Below are 17,301 nucleotides of genomic sequence, written 5' to 3'. Positions count from 1 at the left end.
TAGGGGTCGATAAAAATGGGTACGCATTTTGGGAGTATCTCGAACCTTTATTACCGCAAATTTATTCCTTTAACAAAGACGACATTGGTAGGATATAATAACTGGTATTGATAAAGCCGCGATATTAGTTGTTTAGGCTTTGACTAGACTATTTTAATTTGTAAAGTTAAATTTTCCTCCTCTTACAAATTAGTAGTATGTGTTACATTGTTTAGGAACTTTAGGGATTCCTTCTCCCTCATCTCTTTCCTCATAGCAGGATTCCTTCTCCCTCGCTTCTTTCCTCATATCTAAAATTCGGTGCACGTATGAATGTGTGTATGCAATAATCATATCATCATCATATATACTAATAAAAGAAGAAAAATATTACTAGGTGTAAAGCCAACATTCTTCAAAGCCTCACCTTGCTCCTTGATTTTGCATTGCATTTCACAAATCTGCCACGTGTCATCAATCTTTAGATGTCTCACTAATATCTCATATTTTTAGGCCTTACTACAATCCATCATCTAACGTTTCAGGAAATAAATCAATTAGATTAACCATTACTTAAGAATTTCTATGTTGAATGAATCAATTCCACAAACATGTAGCTTATAAAGGACAGAAAATCATTTACACAATCTGTTATGTTAATTCTATATCATTTAATCAATAACATCAATCAAGCATATAAGTTTTATTAATATTGAAAGTAATGAAAATTTCCATAGTCGGTTGCTTCCAAAAATTATTCCCTAATTTTTAGCAATTACTTATGCAGTTTTGTAGTGTAAATATGCTCACGATCACCCCGCTTCTTTCACGTTTTCGCTTTTACATTCTTATGAGCTTTTTTAATCTCTAACCTAGAAGATGCTCGCTGGTGATAAAACTATAATGAAACCCACGTAATGTACATTGATGAGAAGATAGAAGTAGTTCGTGAGGTACAATGAGTTGTTGCCGCAAAATATGTGGAACAAACTTCATGCTTTTAAAAATTAATTATTTGAGGACAGCAAACCTCACGCATAAAATGCATCAAAACACCGACGTTATTGAACAGGTTATAAACTTGCACCAAAACCTAGTATAAATGATGATAGGAAATAAAACGCAAGATCAACACAAGATCCTAAACCCCTAACTCGGTTAATTGAAAACCCCAAAACCCTAACCTTATTTTCTCTATCCTTCTTCTTTCTCTTTCCAGTTTATTTTCCCCAAAACCTTAACCTCATTTTTACTCTCCTTATTCCTTCTCTCTTTAGTTTATTTACCCCTAAACCCAAACATCATTTTTTCTCTCTAGTTTATTTCTCCCAAAACCCTAACCTCATTTTCTCTTTCCTCTACCTCCCTTCGCCGACAATCTTCCCGAAGTCGTGAGATTTGCCATTTTTCTTTTTCTTTCCTTTTATTCTTGTTTTGTCCATATACCTAGCCATCTCCGTTATTTAAAGTTTAAGTGTTTAGTAAAAGGTTTAAGTTCTTGAAGTTATTTTGATTTATTCTATGTTGTGGGTAATGTTCCATTTTGGTGAAATTATTTTCTTGGTTTTATTTTTTTATCATATAGTGATGGGGGGATAGAGAATGATATTGCGTTTTTCAGTTGGCGAAAAAAACATTTTCACGATGTCGTTATTCCATTTGTCATTTGGAATCAAATGTTGATTTCTTCTTGTAAGCGTTTTTTGAAGTGTAATATTATTATATAATATTATACTCAAAAAAATTGTTGAACTTTTTTGACTTCTTTTTTCATAGCCAGATGTGCATGTGTTGGAACCCCTTGCAACCTTGAATTTTGCATGAAAATGAAATGGATGCTAGAAGAAGGATGGTCCGAAAAGTGTTACATAAAAATTGAGGTAGAGAAAATCGTTAAGAACTGTCCACCTACTCGCTCTTTAGGTTGTGTGGTGAAATTAAATATATCGTCAAACATGGCGCGTCTTCGACTAAGGGTCATAAGGTAGATTTATATAACTTTTGCGAATAATAGACTTTTAGTATTAAATTTACTAATATGAACATGTTATTATTGAAATAGGTATTCAAGTTAGCAAGTTACAAACTGTTGTGATCTCAAGAGAAAGTTGAAGATCTCTATGAAATGTTACTCCATGTTATCTCAAAAGGACTGATTGTTGGTTGTTTCGAGGACAATGGATTTTAGGCCATCTACGAATAAATCTATATGTGCATAAGAGGACCCAGGGGTTCAGTACAACAACGACATGCCGTATCAATCGTTGGGGTAGCAGTAAATGAAAAATGGTTAGACATTTTGGGGTAACTCGAATCATTATTACCACAAATTTATTCCTTTAACAAAGATGGCGTTGGTAGGATTATAATTATAAAGCTGCAATATTAGTTATTTAGGGTTTAATTAGACTATTTTATCAAATTAAATTCCCCTTCTTTTACAAATTAGTTGTATTTGTTATATTGTTTAGGCACTTCAGAGGATTTCTTCTCCCTCATCTCTTTCCTTATAATAGGATTCCTTCTCCATCATCTTTTTCCTCATATCGAAAATTAGGTGCATGAGTGAATGTGTGTATGCAATCATTATATCATCATATCATATATACTAATAAAAAAAAGACAAAATATTCCTAGGTGTCAAGCCAATAGGCTTCAAAGATTCACATTACTCCTCGGTTTCTCCTTGCATTTCACAAATCTACCACGTGTCATTAGTCTTTAGACCTTTCATTATTATCTCATATTTTTAGGCGTTAACCAAATACTACAATTCATCACTATTAGATTAATAAATAAATCAATTAGATTAACCATTATGTTAAGAATTTCAATACTAAATGAATCACTTCCCACAAACGTGTAGCTTATAAAGGATAAAAAATTATTCACACAATCTGTTATATTAATTCTATATCATTCAATCATAACATCAATCAAGCATATAATTTTTATTAATATCAAAATCAATGAAAATTTCCATAGTCAGTTGCTTCCAAAAATTATTCCCTAATTTCAACAATTACTTGTGCAGTTTTGCAGTGTAAATATGCTCACCATCACCCCCATTCTTTCACGTTTTCGCCTTTATATTCTAATGAGCTTTTTTATTCTCTAACCTAGAAGATTCTCACTACTAATAAAAATATAATGAAATTCACGTAATGTACAGTGATGAGAAGATAACGCAGTTCGTGGGATACAATGAGTTGCCGCCGCAAAATATGTGGAACAAACTTCATGTTTTTTTTAAATAAAAAATTATTTGTGGGCAGCAAATTCCACGCATAAAATGCATAAAAACATTGACGTTATTGAACAAGTTACAAATTTGCGCCAAAACCTAGTATAAATGCTAATAGGAAATAAAATGCAAGATGAACGCAAGATCCTAAACCTCTAATTCGGTTAATTGAAATCCCCAAAATTCTAACCTTATTTTCTCTCTCCATATTCTTTTTCTCTCTAGTTTATTTCCACCAAAATCTTAACCTCATTTTCTCTCTCCTTATTCGTTCTCTCTCCGTTTTGTTTCCCTCCAAAACCTGAACCTCAATTCTCTCTCCTTATTCTTTCTCTCTCCAATTCATTTCTCCGAAACCTTAACCTCGTTTTCTCTAACCTTTCCCTTCCTTCGCCGACGATCTTTCCGTAGTTGTAAGGTTTGCCATTTTTCTTTTCTTTCCTTTTTCTTTTATTCTTGTTTTGTGCTTAGCCCTAGCTGTTGAGTTCCCTGTTTTGAGTTTTGAGTGATGACAAACCACATTGAATTATTATATTGCATGCATGTTTCTGTTTGCATGTGTAGGTGCCAAAGTACAAGTTTAATGGATAGAAAGACGAAGCTAGTGAAGCCAAGTCTTGAAGAATTGCATGAAGACCAAGATCAAGTTGTAGCCTTTAGGTCTTAGATGCAATGTAAGTGGTATAAAGGTTTTAATGCACTATAAAGGTTTGAAACTAGAGAGATGAGTTAGTTGTGGATGACAAGAAACCTCGGTTACTTGTCATACACAACTACAAGTAAACTTGGTTGATTGGAACAGTCTGGGAACAGATCTGAACCAGTCCTCTAGGGTTTATTTCATGCATTCGTATTTTAGGAAAGTTTTTTTTCCGCGTAAAATTGATGCATGGTTTGTTGTATGAGCAAGATTTCTTAAGTATGGTAAGTGTGTTATATGATATTATACTGATTTTATTTGATATCAAATAAATTCAGTGAGTATATTTTCCTTGGAATAATTTCCATATTTCCGAGGAAAATATACTCTCATAATATTATGTAGTATTTACTTACCAAAGGCTTATTTAAGGAGTTCTGCTAGCACACAAACGTAGGAGCTTTTGCACGCATATTTTCATAATACTCTAAGCAAAAGCATTCTCTCTCTCAAGCTCTCAATCCTAGCATAAACCCTAATACCACAATAAGGACTAAAACTACTCTCATTCTAAGCGTATTAAGGATGTTTGTTCTTGAGAGAAAACTTGTTGTAAGTGAGCAAATTGTGAGTTCAGTTTGCTAGGGAAGTTGATCGGGGATCAACTTCATTTGAACCATCATAGTTGGTGGTTGGGTCGAACTTCCATAGGTGGAAGTTGGGGAATCATCTTGTGCATAGGTGCATAAGTGATTGAGTGTAATTCTTTTGTTATTCTGAGTTGATTAATAAAAGAGTGAGTGAGTGGAGGACGTAGACTTATTAGAAGTCGAACCTCGTTAAAATCTTGTGTTGTTTATTCATTGTTTTTATTTCCGCTGCTAGAGAACTGTTCCATAACTGTTCTTACAATTGATCGAAAAATCTACAAAATTCGAACAAACACTCAATTCACCCCCCCTCTTGAGTGTCACTTGCACTTACACTAGCCATCCCCGTTATTTAAAGTTTAAGTGTTAAATAAAAGGTTGAATTTCTTGAAGATTCTTTTGTGTTATTCTATGTTGTGGTAATACCCCATTTTGGTGAAATTGTTTTCATGGTATGATTTTTCTTATCGTATAGTGATGGGGGAGATAGAATATGATATTGCATATTTCAGTTGGGGAAAAAAATCACGATATTGTTATTCCATTTGTCATTTGGAATCAAACGCTAATTTCTTCTTGTAAGTGTTTTTTAAGTGTAATATTATATATCAAAAAATATTATTAAACTTTAAATTTTTTAATTTCTTTTTTCCATAGCTTGATGTGAATTGTTTGCACCCTTGAATTTTCCACGAAAATCAAATGGGTGCAAGAAGAAGGATGGTCTGAAAATACACATAATTAATTTTAGGTAAGAAATTGACAGGTTGAAGCGATTTGAGGAAACTATTTGAAGTTGTGAGGGTAAAAGAAGTTCAAGGAGAAAAGTACGATCATAAATCTTTAATGTTTAGTTATCTACCATATGCTCTACAAATTTATAATTCTGATAGTTGCAGAATAAAAATTATTATACTAATTTTAAACTCTTTTTTATACCATATAGGACACAGTTAGTTGTGACACTGACTTAACTCTATCTTCTATTACTCTAAAAATGCGTCATTCTGAAGAAGTTTCTACGGATACACAACTATTGATGGTCCGCCACTGAGTACTCAATTTTTAATTACCAAGAAAAGGTTTTTAACGTCGAAAAAAATTAAGGGAAGCATAAATTGAGATTAAGGCTGATCGAACTACATAAAGCGGGAGTGGATTACTTGAATGGCTGAGCGCTAGTGACATTACTTGTAATTTAATCCGAGCCTAAAGAGAAGCAATAGACAGAGTAAAGAATTTTTTAATTATTTTTTATTTGAAATTAATCTTAGTCACCTGAGCCACCGACCATCATAAGCCAGTTTCAGAATATTTTCAATAAACGTTTATTAAACTTCAAATTATTAGCTAATATTCGCACCATGAACTTCAGAAAATCCTAATGTCTTTTTTTGTGCTAAGTAAAATGTAGTATAAATCACCAAAGAGACATATTTACAACCTGAGCTAACTTCACAAATAGAGTAGCCCAACTAGGTTGGCCCCCTCTAAACTGAAGCACAAGACAAACTTATACATCAACTAAACTTCTCTATATCCACAATTTCTCTCTATGAGTGATTTTCTGAGGAAGTACAAGGCTAATTCGTAACTGAACTAATTTTTTTAGCCTATTAAACACAACTTATGGTCTCCAAATCACATGATTCCAAGATGCTTCATTTCTCGCCCACCACAACTAATAAACAAGTCCATTAAATATAGCAGCTAAAATCCTCTTTTGTAGCCCTGATCTTTTGCTCTTCTGTAAATAAAGGATCTGCCTTTGAATGACATTATGCACTGTAGAAAGTTTCAGCTAGTTTTTCACCAAATCTAGACATTTGACTGCATATGGACATTAAAAGAATAAGTGATTGTGAGTTTCCAGTCCATTATCACACAGCAAGGAAGGGTTAGAATTCATAACTCCAATCTTAACCAAGATATCTGTTATTCTTAATCGCTGATGCATCACTAACCAACAAATCATCCTGTGTTTAGGGATAGATAACCTGTTCCAGATTAATTTGTCCCAATGAGCAACATCTTGCTCACCTATCATTCTTTGATAAGTTTGTTTGATACTAAACCGAGTCATACTCTTCACTTCCTCTTCACTATACAACAGCTTCAAAGCATTTTTTATCTTGTATATCTTTTAGTACCAGCAACAGTCTAGAGGTGGTTCACAATCCCACCACACAGCTTTTTTAAATGTCGACTTCATGCATCCATTTCACCTAGAGATTGTCCTATTTTGTAGTGATAGCGCAAACATATTTTGCAATGGCAGCATTATTCCAAATCTTGACTTGTCTTACTCAAGTCCCTCTGCTTGTTTAGGCAAATATACCTTTTTCCCAAGGAAGATTACCTGGCCTACTACTACTATATTCACCAGTCTAAAGAAAGGCCCCACACACTTTTTCAATTTCCTTTAGTACAAACTTAGAAATAATGAAGATTTGTGCCCAATATTGATGTATACTAAGCAAAATAGAATTAATCAAATTGAGGCTATGTTTAGTTCACCTGAAATTTTCTGATCTGAACTTATCTGATCTGATCTGAACTTATTTTTTCTGATCTGATCTGATCTGAACTTATTTTTTCTGATTACAAGATCTTATCTTTTAGATTTTTCTCAATATATAAGAAAAAATATAGCCATGTGGGGTCTTGTTTGATTCGTCTCAATGAGTACTTTATTAATATTCAATTATTATAATTTTTACTAATATGTAATGAAAGATATAATGATTTTTAAATATAAGCATGATCTGAACTGATCTGATCTGAACTTATTTTTTCTGATCTGATCTGATTAGATCTGAAATAAGCAAAAATAAGGTGAACTGAACATAGCCTGAGTCTTGCAGTATAAGACAAATTCCTACTCCTCCACACTTTGATCCTTCCACTCATTTTGTCAATAATGCCATTGCATTCAGCCACATAGATTTTCTAGCACAAACAGGAACTCCTAAATGTTTGAATGGGAGTTTACTGTGAGCAAAGCCTTTAACAACCTTGATTCTTTGAATAACCTCCTGATTCACCCAGCTGTGTAGAAATCAGACTTTTGTTCACTTATCTGAAGACCTAAAGAGGCTGAGAATAGAGTTTGAAAGCCTAAAGCATTGTGTAGATAGTAGGAAAGCTACCATCACAACATAGTATAATGTCATAAGCAAACACCATATGAGTGATCTTGCTTTATTTACACCTTTGATGATATTTGAACAAAGGATGATCTTCCATCTTCCTCACGATCCTTGTTAAGTATTCCATGCAAATTACAAAAAGTAGGGGGAAAATGGGATCCCCCTGCCTCATACCTCTTTTAGAGCCAAAATAGCCATGTAAAGAGCCATTCACCATAAGTGAAAACTTTGGTGTTCTGACACATGTCATGACTAACTTTACAGATTTATCAGAAAACTTAAGAGCATGTAACATTTCTTCCAGGAAGTCCCAATCAATTGTATCATATGCTTCTTTTAAATCTAGCTTCACAAGACAGCTAGGTTTGACATTTTTTTCTACCATAATGTCTAACCAAGTCCTGACATACCATATGTGTAGCTATGAATCTCTCCTTTATAAATGCACCTTGGTTCTCATCGATAATTTCAGGGAGAATTATACTCAGCCTATTACAGAGCATTTTTGTGATACATTTATAAAGAGTGTTACAATATGCTATAGGTCTAAATTCACTAATTGAACTAGGACAAGACACTTTAGAAATAAGTGTTAAAATAGTATAATTAAGTTCAGTATGTAGTTTACAAGAATGAACAACATTCAGAATTGCCTGAGTCACCTCTTCACCAATAACAGACCAAGCTTCATGGAAGAAATGTGTCCCACAACCACCTGGACATAGGCTTTTATCTCTTGGTATAGAGAATAAAGCAATTTTAACCTCCTGAGTTATGTAAGGCCTTTCTAGCAATTGGATATGATCCATACTCAGCACTTGACCCTTTTCAATCACCATCATTTTAACTCTTGTTCTATTCCCTAGGGGAGAACCCAAAAGTTGCTCATAATAGGCTAAGAAAGCCTCATTAACATCTTGCAGATTATCTTGCCAATGATCATTCATGTCATTGATAGCATAGACAGTATTCTTTAATAGTCTGGCTTTTATTGATTGGTGGAAAAGAGAAGTATTCTCATCACCATCTCTACACCAATTCAATTTTGCCTTATAAGCTAGGAACTCAAGGTAATTCCTATAATTCATCACAACTTCAAACTCTTCATTTTTAATGACTTCATCATGAGGATACTTCTGCAGTTCATCTTGGCATTCGATCATTTTCTTGTAAGCCATAATATCTTTGCTCTGAATTTCAGAATAGCCTTCAGCATTCATTTTCTTCAAGGCATGCTTAGTATTTTTCAGTTTCTGAACCACTATGTACATAAGAGTTCCATGAACTATCATATTCCAACTGTCACTAACAACTTCAATAAAATTGGGAGCATTACTCCACATTTTGAAGTATTTGAACAGATGTTTGCCAATTACTACAGTTGGATACACCATAATAGCAATTGGACAGTGATCAAAATGTCCCTCAGGCATAAAATGAGTCACTGTTGTGAGAAAGATATCAAGCCATTTTTTTGATTTACCATGGACCTGTCTAGCTTGCAAAATACTCTATTCTCACCAAACTACTTATTATTCCAGGTAAATTCATTCCCTGTACAAGCCATATCCCGCAACCCATATCTATGAACACATTGTTGCAGTCTCTCTACCTCCTGATGTTTGACTATGGACCCAATTCTTTCATTTGGATAGAGAACACAATTATAGTCCCCCACTACCATCCATGGACTATTAGTCTCCTTTATTATGTCCTCTAAATCTTTTCATACAACATCTCTTTGTTTTGCATCATTCGAAGCATGCATAGATAAAAGAGCAACTAAACTAAGGAAGACCACTAACAGGTAGAATTAAGCGGTGGATCAACTAACTTGAGCAACTTTTGATATTGACATGAAAACCCTGCGGATTCCAAGCCAACACAATTCTCACTCCCTTATGAAAAGAAGAGTTTGAAGTAAAACACCACCCTTCAAACAAACTAAGATAAAGCTCCCTCATATTATGAGCCTTTACCTCAGTTTCTAAGAGATCAACTAAACCAACACTCTGCCTATTTAGGAACCTTATAACATCCTTTTGTTTATGTTGGTTGTTGATCCCCCTAACATTCCATACCATTACCTTATCCATGGACTTTTAGGAGACTGACTACCTCCTAACACCCTTGCCCCACCTAAACCACATTCCACCGATCCTATCATCACTGCAGCTACACTTGTGGACTATTTTCCTCCTCATGCATCACTCTGTATAAAAATCCTTTCAGTAGCAGACTTTGCTTCTCCTAATGCTTCAAAAGTGTTTTGAGTTGGGGCAGCAACAGAACTAGCTAAACTTCTTCTAGCCGGATTTCTAACTGGCTGAAAATCCTTAACCTTCTGGTCATATGTGACACCCACTGGCTTCACTCCCTCTCCAGGAACATGCAGAATTTTCTGTCTCAATTCTTTCCTCACAATAGGTTTTGTACATTTAGATTCATCATGCCCCATACGCTTGCAAGAGGTACATTGAATAGGCTTTCATTCATAGTGAATAGGCACTTCCATCATGAGGTTTCTTTCATTTATAAATCTTTCTCATGGAATTGTTGTCCTGTGTTCACCTCCACCATGATTCTGGCATACTGTAACTTGTCCCTCCTACTAGTTGCTCGATCCATTTTAAGCAATCTGCCTAAAGGCTTAATGATTTTCTCCATACATGACTGTCCCTAGTATTTAAAGTCAATCATTAATTGGATCAAGATAGGCAACACATTAATATCTTCTTTACACATATCAACTTCTGACGTCCATGGTTTCAGGATCATAGGTTTACTGTCAAAAAAGGTGGGTTTCCAGCAAGAACTAGGTCCCTTTTTTCCATTGTTGTAAACATAACCACATAAATTCCCTTCTTAGCCAAACCTACTTTGTCAATACCATAATTCCTCCGAATTCTCCGGGAAAAACCCTCCATAACATGAATAGGAGGATTAGCACCAACAACATATTGCAGAATTCCAGTAATCAATTTCCAATTGAAAGTCCTCCATTTCTATTTTAACAACATTTGAATCGTCATTTTGATTTTCAGGTGAGAATAAAATTAGTACAGGGGCAATAATACCTTCAACTCGAGAACGCTTACTATGATCCTGAATCAACCTTTCTCCCGATTTCTGGATAGTCTTCAACCAATCTGAGAAGTTTTCTCTAAACATGGATTATTGATGTAGAGACCTCAAGGAAGAACGAGGAGATAGAATTTCGTCTTGAAATTCCGCCATTTCCTCCTGAATATCTTCAATCTCCATTTCTGCAATGAACATGACTTCATCAACTAACCTCACTTTATTTGCTTGAGATTCAGATGGTCCCTTGCCTGGTACATTTGATGAGCTTACCTGAGTTGCCTTCTGCTTTGCTCTGGATTTCCTTGTCATGGCGTCTACGTAGAGTCTACGCAGAGAGAATCCTAGAGAGAGAAGCATGCAAAACTCTTGAAAATCCTAATGTCTTAATTGTACACCCCACGTCCCATAATATAGTGGTTGTTTCTCTCTCTTGAGGTCCAACTTTAAAATCTTTGATCAAATATTCTCATTTGTATATGTAAAATAAAACATATCCATGTGGGATCTTGTTAGAATTATCTCAATGTGTAGTTTCATAATATCAACTTTTTTAGATTTTTTGTCAATAAGAAATTGAAGATATCAACGGTCAAATGTTTATCTTGGAGACCGTGTAAAAAAGAAACAAGCATTATATTACGGGATGGAAGGAGTATTAATAAAACTGTAATTTGCAAAGATCTAAAAACTAGCTCACAAATTATTAGAATAGGCGGTCTAATTTTAACATAAAATTAGACGAACCTAACACTGAATTTTTCTAACAAGCCCATTTCATTTCACTCTAACCGAACACTATACTAGTCATCCCTTCTGTTCTCCTTCCTTTTTTTACAACAAATAATTTCAAAAAAGTAACTCGATAGTTTTACCAAATGGATTAAACTAGTTACTAAATGGATTAAATTAGTCACTGAATGGATTAAAGTATGTAATTACTGAATAGATCAAACTGATCACGAAATAGATTAACCTGGTCCCTAAGTAGATTAAACTAGTCACTATATTAAAAATAAAAAAAGGTGGCATATTCTCTTCTTAATATTGGGCTAGGATCGTACCTAATTTAAAATTAAAATTAGACGCTCTCTTACACAACTAAGTAGTTATAATTTTAACAAACCCAATTTATTGTTTAGAAGTGCGTGCCCCAGTAATCATTAAAGTATTAATATGGGACGAAAAGAGGAATTAAAATGGTTGACAGCAAACGGAGTTTTGGGTGTCTCGGTGGTTGTAGTATTTCTAAAAGCTCCGACTACTACACAATTACACATGCCCTTTATAAAAAGGCAGTAATTTGAGCAACGAAAGAGACACCTTCCATCATTTTTTCAAACCAATACTATAATACTACTACTCATTGTCTAATTCAGTGTAAATCTTCCCATTTCTTTGACTATCTCTGTAAATAAGCCAAGACAATCCCCAAAAGTCGTGGTTTTGGTGCAACACTTTTTTGTTCTTGTTGTTGACCTTTTCATTGGATTATCCATTATAAATACTACTAATACTGTCACCACTTGTGTTTCTCAGAATCACAGCAAAAGTGCAAAAAAAAGAAAAGGCTACTTTAATAAAATTATGGGTTGGTTTCCTTGTACAGGAACTGGAAAATCCGTTGAAAATGTGAAAAAAAGGAGCAGAAAACAAATACTAGAGCATCAGATTTCCTCATCAAGTTCAGGTGATTCCCTCATTTGGGTACTTTTGCAAGAGTAATTTTAACTGCTCTGTTGCTAAATTTTTCTTCAAATGATTGGTTTTTCTTATCATTCTTTTGGGTATTTTTTTTTTTCTTGATGTGTCTTTTGTCTGCATTTTTTTTGTTAATTTTGTAGTTAGCTGGTTGTCTTTTCTGGGTCAAATAGTATGTAATTATTGCAATGTTTTGTTAGCTACTTCAATAATTTCAACTATGTTGGTTGTTTGGGTGATAGTGGAGATTTTTCAGGGTTACCTTCTTTATTTGATGTATAATAATTGAGCAAAAATATATATTCTTTTTGGTAATTATAGTAATCTTGAAGAATTATTTGGCAAATTAAATGCTGATGAATGATGATTTTATTAATTTATGCTGCTTTCGGATGTCGGTTCATGGATGTTGTACTCCCAAATTGTCCAATTTAGCTCCAGTGAACTTTTTGAGATTAGTTGTTGAAAGATCAAAGTGTGTGTTTTTCTGATAGTTGCTTTTATCAATTTAAGGTGTTACTTTTACACTATTTTTGTTATTGCATACAATGATGGTGATATTATATGCCTTCTATTTTTCTTACTTTAGCAGATAAGTCTAAGCTGAATGGTTCAGTGGATGGCAAACAAGAATGTACAAAGGATGGGAAATCAGATAATATTGCTGTTAAGACCTTCACGTTTCGTGAATTAGCAGCTGTAACCAGGAATTTTCGGGCTGATTATCTGGTTGGTGAAGGAGGTTTCGGGCGTGTCTATAAAGGGCAGCTGGAAAATTCTTGCCAGGTGACTACTCCAGTTGAAAAGAAACTTTTTTAACCTTCTAATCGACTTCAATGTACTCAATTTGTTGTTAACTATTTTTCTTAATTTGTTAGATTGATATTGGAAGTTTGGTTTCTGTTTTACTTGACTTCTTCTGTCATGTGTAGTTTCATTATCAAGCCAATTTTTTCGATATGCCTGTTACTTCTAATATTGGAAGGCTCAAAGATTCGGCTTAAGTGTGTCATCTATTATGAGCCCTCTTGAAACATATTGGCCTCGTTTAACAATGGTCGTTGGCCGGTTCACTAAACATGTTTGACCATTTGGTTGTGTTAGCTGTTTGTATTAACTATTTTAGTTCGCTTGCATTTTTAGCTGTTTGACAAAAAGTTGACTATTATAAGCAAAATTCTAATATTTGCGTAAGAAAACCAAAAACGGTGAGAAAAAAACTACCTGACTCAGCTTTTTCATGTTGATTAAAAAGCTGGCTTTTCATACCATTTACCCAATATTTTGGTTGTTTAGTCACAGAAATAATAATAGCCAATCGGAGCTGGTGAAAAGCCAATTACCAAACATGACCAATGGTGCAATAACATTATTGGGTTAGAATGTAAAGCTTTCTAGAGGGTGTCATCTAGGAGTCAATGTTTTGATTGCTTAATGCATGATGCTTTCTCACAGAAAGACTTTTTCCAAAAAGTATTAAGAAAGTGGAGGGGTGTTTAGTTTATCCTCTTGATTTATTGTTTCCTGCATGATGAGTTGAACATTTGAGCTTGTGTGTGTATCTGTGACTGAAAGTTGAATCTACCCCAACTTATGTGAAGTTTACTTTTAGATTTTTATATATATTTTGAACACCTATAGGACAATGAATCTTGATGCAGGTTGTTGCAATCAAACGACTTGATCATAATGGGCTGCAAGGCAATAGGGAATTCCTCGTTGAAGTATTAATGCTCAGCCTACTTCACCATCCAAACCTTGTTAACTTAATTGGATACTGTGCTGATGGAGATCAAAGGCTTCTTGTGTACGAGTATATGCCACTGGGATCATTGGAAGACCATCTATATGGTATGATTTTAGCTGGTCACTCTTTATTGGTTTTGCTCAACAAATTCATCATCCATCTTATTTTGGTAGAGCCTTATAGGCACAAGTGCTTATAAAGGTCTGGAATGCATAAGGATTCATGCTTATTATTTCCTCCATTCTATTTGATATTCCAATTTGGAATTTCTCAGTCATAGAGTCAAAAATTTTGCCACAAATTTTGACCAATATATAAAGACAAACAATGCGTGATCTTGTTAGATTCATTTCAATATGTATATAATTAGAGATATTTATGTTTATAGATGTGCATTTGGAACTGTGAAATAGAAAATGGGAACATCATAATGTAATGGAAGGTGTCTTATGTATGTTTTTGTGTTACTGCTGCAAGTTCTGTCTTCTCCTTTGACTTGCAGATGAAACATGTATGTCTAACCTCGATTATATTGTACCAGACCTTCCTCCTGACAAGAGACGACTTGATTGGAATACTAGAATGAAAATAGCTGCAGGCGCAGCCAAAGGCTTGGAATATTTGCATGATAAAGCAAGCCCGCCAGTTATATATCGTGATTTGAAATGTGCTAATATATTACTTGATGAAGATTACAAACCAAAGCTATCTGATTTCGGCTTGGCCAAGTTGGGGCCAGTTGGGGATAAGACCCATGTTTCAACCAGAGTGATGGGAACATATGGATATTGTGCTCCTGAATATGCCATGACTGGTCAGCTTACTATAAAATCAGATGTTTATAGCTTTGGGGTCGTACTTCTGGAGATCATTACTGGGAGGAAAGCAATTGACAAATCAAAAAGTAATGCAGAGCACAACCTTGTAGCGTGGGTAAGAGATCTCTTGCTTATTCATCTTTGTTTCCTTGAAACTATGTGCTGCTAAGAATCCCTACATTACCTTGGTTGATTGTCAACACGATCAAATAAATGTCTTCCATTTTAAAGAAGGGTGTAATTGTGTTAACATCTAGAAAGTTGATGTTGGGATTGGAACATCTAAGACCACTGTTTATTTTGGCTTCTCTATATAGTTTTCTGAATGAAAGAATATACTGTACAATGATAGATCATGTTTTTAATTTTCAGCACCCATGAACAAAAGTTGTAACCTTTTGCTTAATGAACAATTTTCCTCAATAACGCGGGAAAAAAAAATCCTCCTGTTGTCCCCTGACTTACCTAAGTACCATCCACGTAGGACTGGAAGAACCGTTTTTTCCCCCTTGCTCAGCATTAGTCAGGAAGTGGGGTGGAGTACTCCTGTCTCCTGATTGGCAAAAAAGAAGCAATAAAAAAAGCATTATTTTTCTGGTTATGTAAATCTGAATTCTGTTTTACTTATACATTGTTTGTTTTGTTTGGTGCAGGCACGGCCACTCTTCAAGGACAGAAGGAAGTTCAGTGAGATAGCGGACCCAGCGCTCCAAGGCAGGTATCCAGCAAGGGGGTTGTATCAAGCACTAGCGGTTGCTGCAATGTGTGTTCAAGAACAACCTAATATGAGACCCCTTATGGCAGATGTCGTTACAGCTTTAACTTACCTTGCTTCCCAAAAATATAATCCAGAGGCTCAACCTGTTCACAATTCTTACTCAGCTACTTCCACTCCCAGAGCCAGAAGAGAATCATCAAAGTAAACTGTGTGTTTTATAGACAGTGATGTAATTTATCTGGGCTGTATCAAAATGTTTAGTTGGTAGGTTTTAGGAGAGTTATTCCTGTTGAGTTCTACAGTAGTGAATAAACAAGCACTTAGGAGGGAGTAGAACATATAGAAAAATTCGTCATCAATCTTTTGTACTTACATGAATCCTTATAGTAATATTATATATATAGTGACCCTGTTTATACAATTCTATAGTTTACTAGTTACTACCATGCATATAAGAATTACTTTATAAGATTTGCGCAGTTCCTAACAGTTGGGAATTATTTTTGAAAAGAATATTGAATCACTGATGATGCATGCATTGAAACAAAAATACTACCATTACAAAACTATCATAATAGTTGGTGATAAATATGATATATAACATTATACCATCTGTAATTTCATATAGTTCAACATCTCTTAATCAATACAATATTTAAATTAATTATCATACTAGACTGTCATGGGCAAAAAAGGTGTTCCTACATCTCAATTCAGAATTTGCCTTATCTTAGTGATTTCTTTTTTATCCATATGAGCCACCAAGGCAGTACAATACAAAGAAGAGGAGGGAGATTCGAACCTGTCACCTATAGTTCACAGCACCTCAATCTTAATCACTAAGCCAAGAGTCAATAATTATATCATCCATCTTCATATTATGAGTCCTAGCTATTCTAAAAGTAAAAGTCATCTGACACTTCCTGATTTTTCTCCTCGTATATCCCTAACGTTTTATCTAGTAGATGGACCGTCCATGTTGTCATTTTTTTTGTTTATATTTTGTAGTGCAATATGATTGACAATCTGTCAATTTATTTTTGCTCCCTCTTTCTCTAATTAGCTGCTCAATGCCTTTGGAAATTATAAATCATAAGGAATCTAACAAGATTTAACGTGTTAACGAGTTATTAGGCACGGACCATGCCCCGTGTTATTAATATCTTCATGTTAAAGAATGGCATTTAATGTTGCATAGTTCATTGATTAGAATTTTTAGTTTATTAACTTGAAGTCATTTGGTTGAATCTTGTACGAAGCATATTTCTAATTTTTAATGTAGGTTGATGGCATGGAATGAAACAACTAAAGGGACAGTGTCATGTGACATGTAGACTTGTTCAATAACGTTATTTAGTATATTTGTATAGATATTTTTTTTCTTATGAATCACTGAAAATTAATATGAAGCTTGACCCCGACAAAGCATAGGAACAAAGAATAAGGAATAGTGGAGGAAGTATCTTAATGTTTTTCTTATAAAATCATCGTGAATTTGCACGTTTTCCAACACGTAATTTTGACTATTAATATCTTTGATTATATATTGGTACAAATTACAACTTAATATTTTT

The 17,301-nt window shown here is 34.3% G+C and overlaps 2 protein-coding genes across 3 annotated transcripts; one reads left to right on the top strand and one right to left on the bottom strand.

The window, feature by feature from the left end:
• Window positions 1-7,419: 7,419 nt before the first annotated feature.
• Window positions 7,420-9,056, bottom strand: LOC125494824 (uncharacterized). The gene is made up of 2 exons (XM_048638655.1): window positions 8,316-9,056; window positions 7,420-7,548 (listed from the first exon to the last, which is right to left on the bottom strand). The coding sequence occupies exons 1-2, from the start codon at window positions 9,054-9,056 to the stop codon at window positions 7,420-7,422; spliced, it is 870 nt and encodes a 289-aa protein (XP_048494612.1).
• A 2,904-nt stretch (window positions 9,057-11,960) lies between these two features.
• LOC104906091 (probable serine/threonine-protein kinase PBL7) lies at window positions 11,961-16,146 on the top strand. Of its 2 annotated transcripts, none has more exons than XM_010694806.3 (5): window positions 11,961-12,433; window positions 13,037-13,230; window positions 14,106-14,295; window positions 14,733-15,124; window positions 15,663-16,146. In XM_010694806.3, exons 1-5 carry the CDS (start codon window positions 12,331-12,333, stop codon window positions 15,930-15,932), a joined length of 1,149 nt encoding a protein of 382 aa, XP_010693108.1. In that variant the 5' UTR covers window positions 11,961-12,330; the 3' UTR covers window positions 15,933-16,146. The 2 variants fall into 2 exon arrangements, with proteins under 2 accessions (XP_010693108.1, XP_010693107.1); XM_010694805.3 differs by having other exon boundaries at window positions 13,034-13,230.
• Window positions 16,147-17,301: the final 1,155 nt, after the last annotated feature.

The sequence above is a fragment of the Beta vulgaris genome, chromosome 2 (assembly GCF_026745355.1).
Source record: "Beta vulgaris subsp. vulgaris cultivar EL10 chromosome 2, EL10.2, whole genome shotgun sequence".
Classification (NCBI taxonomy): Eukaryota; Viridiplantae; Streptophyta; class Magnoliopsida; order Caryophyllales; family Amaranthaceae; genus Beta; species Beta vulgaris.
Note: the sequence above shows the minus strand (reverse complement) of the source record. Positions and strands in the feature narration are given on the sequence as shown.

Excerpts from the sequence above, each read along its gene's own strand:
- LOC125494824 (XM_048638655.1), bottom strand. The coding sequence starts at position 9,056 with ATGGTGTATCCAACTGTAGTAATTGGCAAACATCTGTTCAAATACTTC. Across the intron at positions 7,549-8,315 it reads TTGGTGAAGAGGTGACTCAG|GAGGTTATTCAAAGAATCAA; the intron begins GCAATTCTGAAT and ends TGGGTGAATCAG.
- LOC104906091 (XM_010694805.3), top strand. The coding sequence starts at position 12,331 with ATGGGTTGGTTTCCTTGTACAGGAACTGGAAAATCCGTTGAAAATGTG. Across the intron at positions 12,434-13,033 it reads GATTTCCTCATCAAGTTCAG|CAGATAAGTCTAAGCTGAAT; the intron begins GTGATTCCCTCA and ends TTCTTACTTTAG. Across the intron at positions 13,231-14,105 it reads AGCTGGAAAATTCTTGCCAG|GTTGTTGCAATCAAACGACT; the intron begins GTGACTACTCCA and ends ATCTTGATGCAG.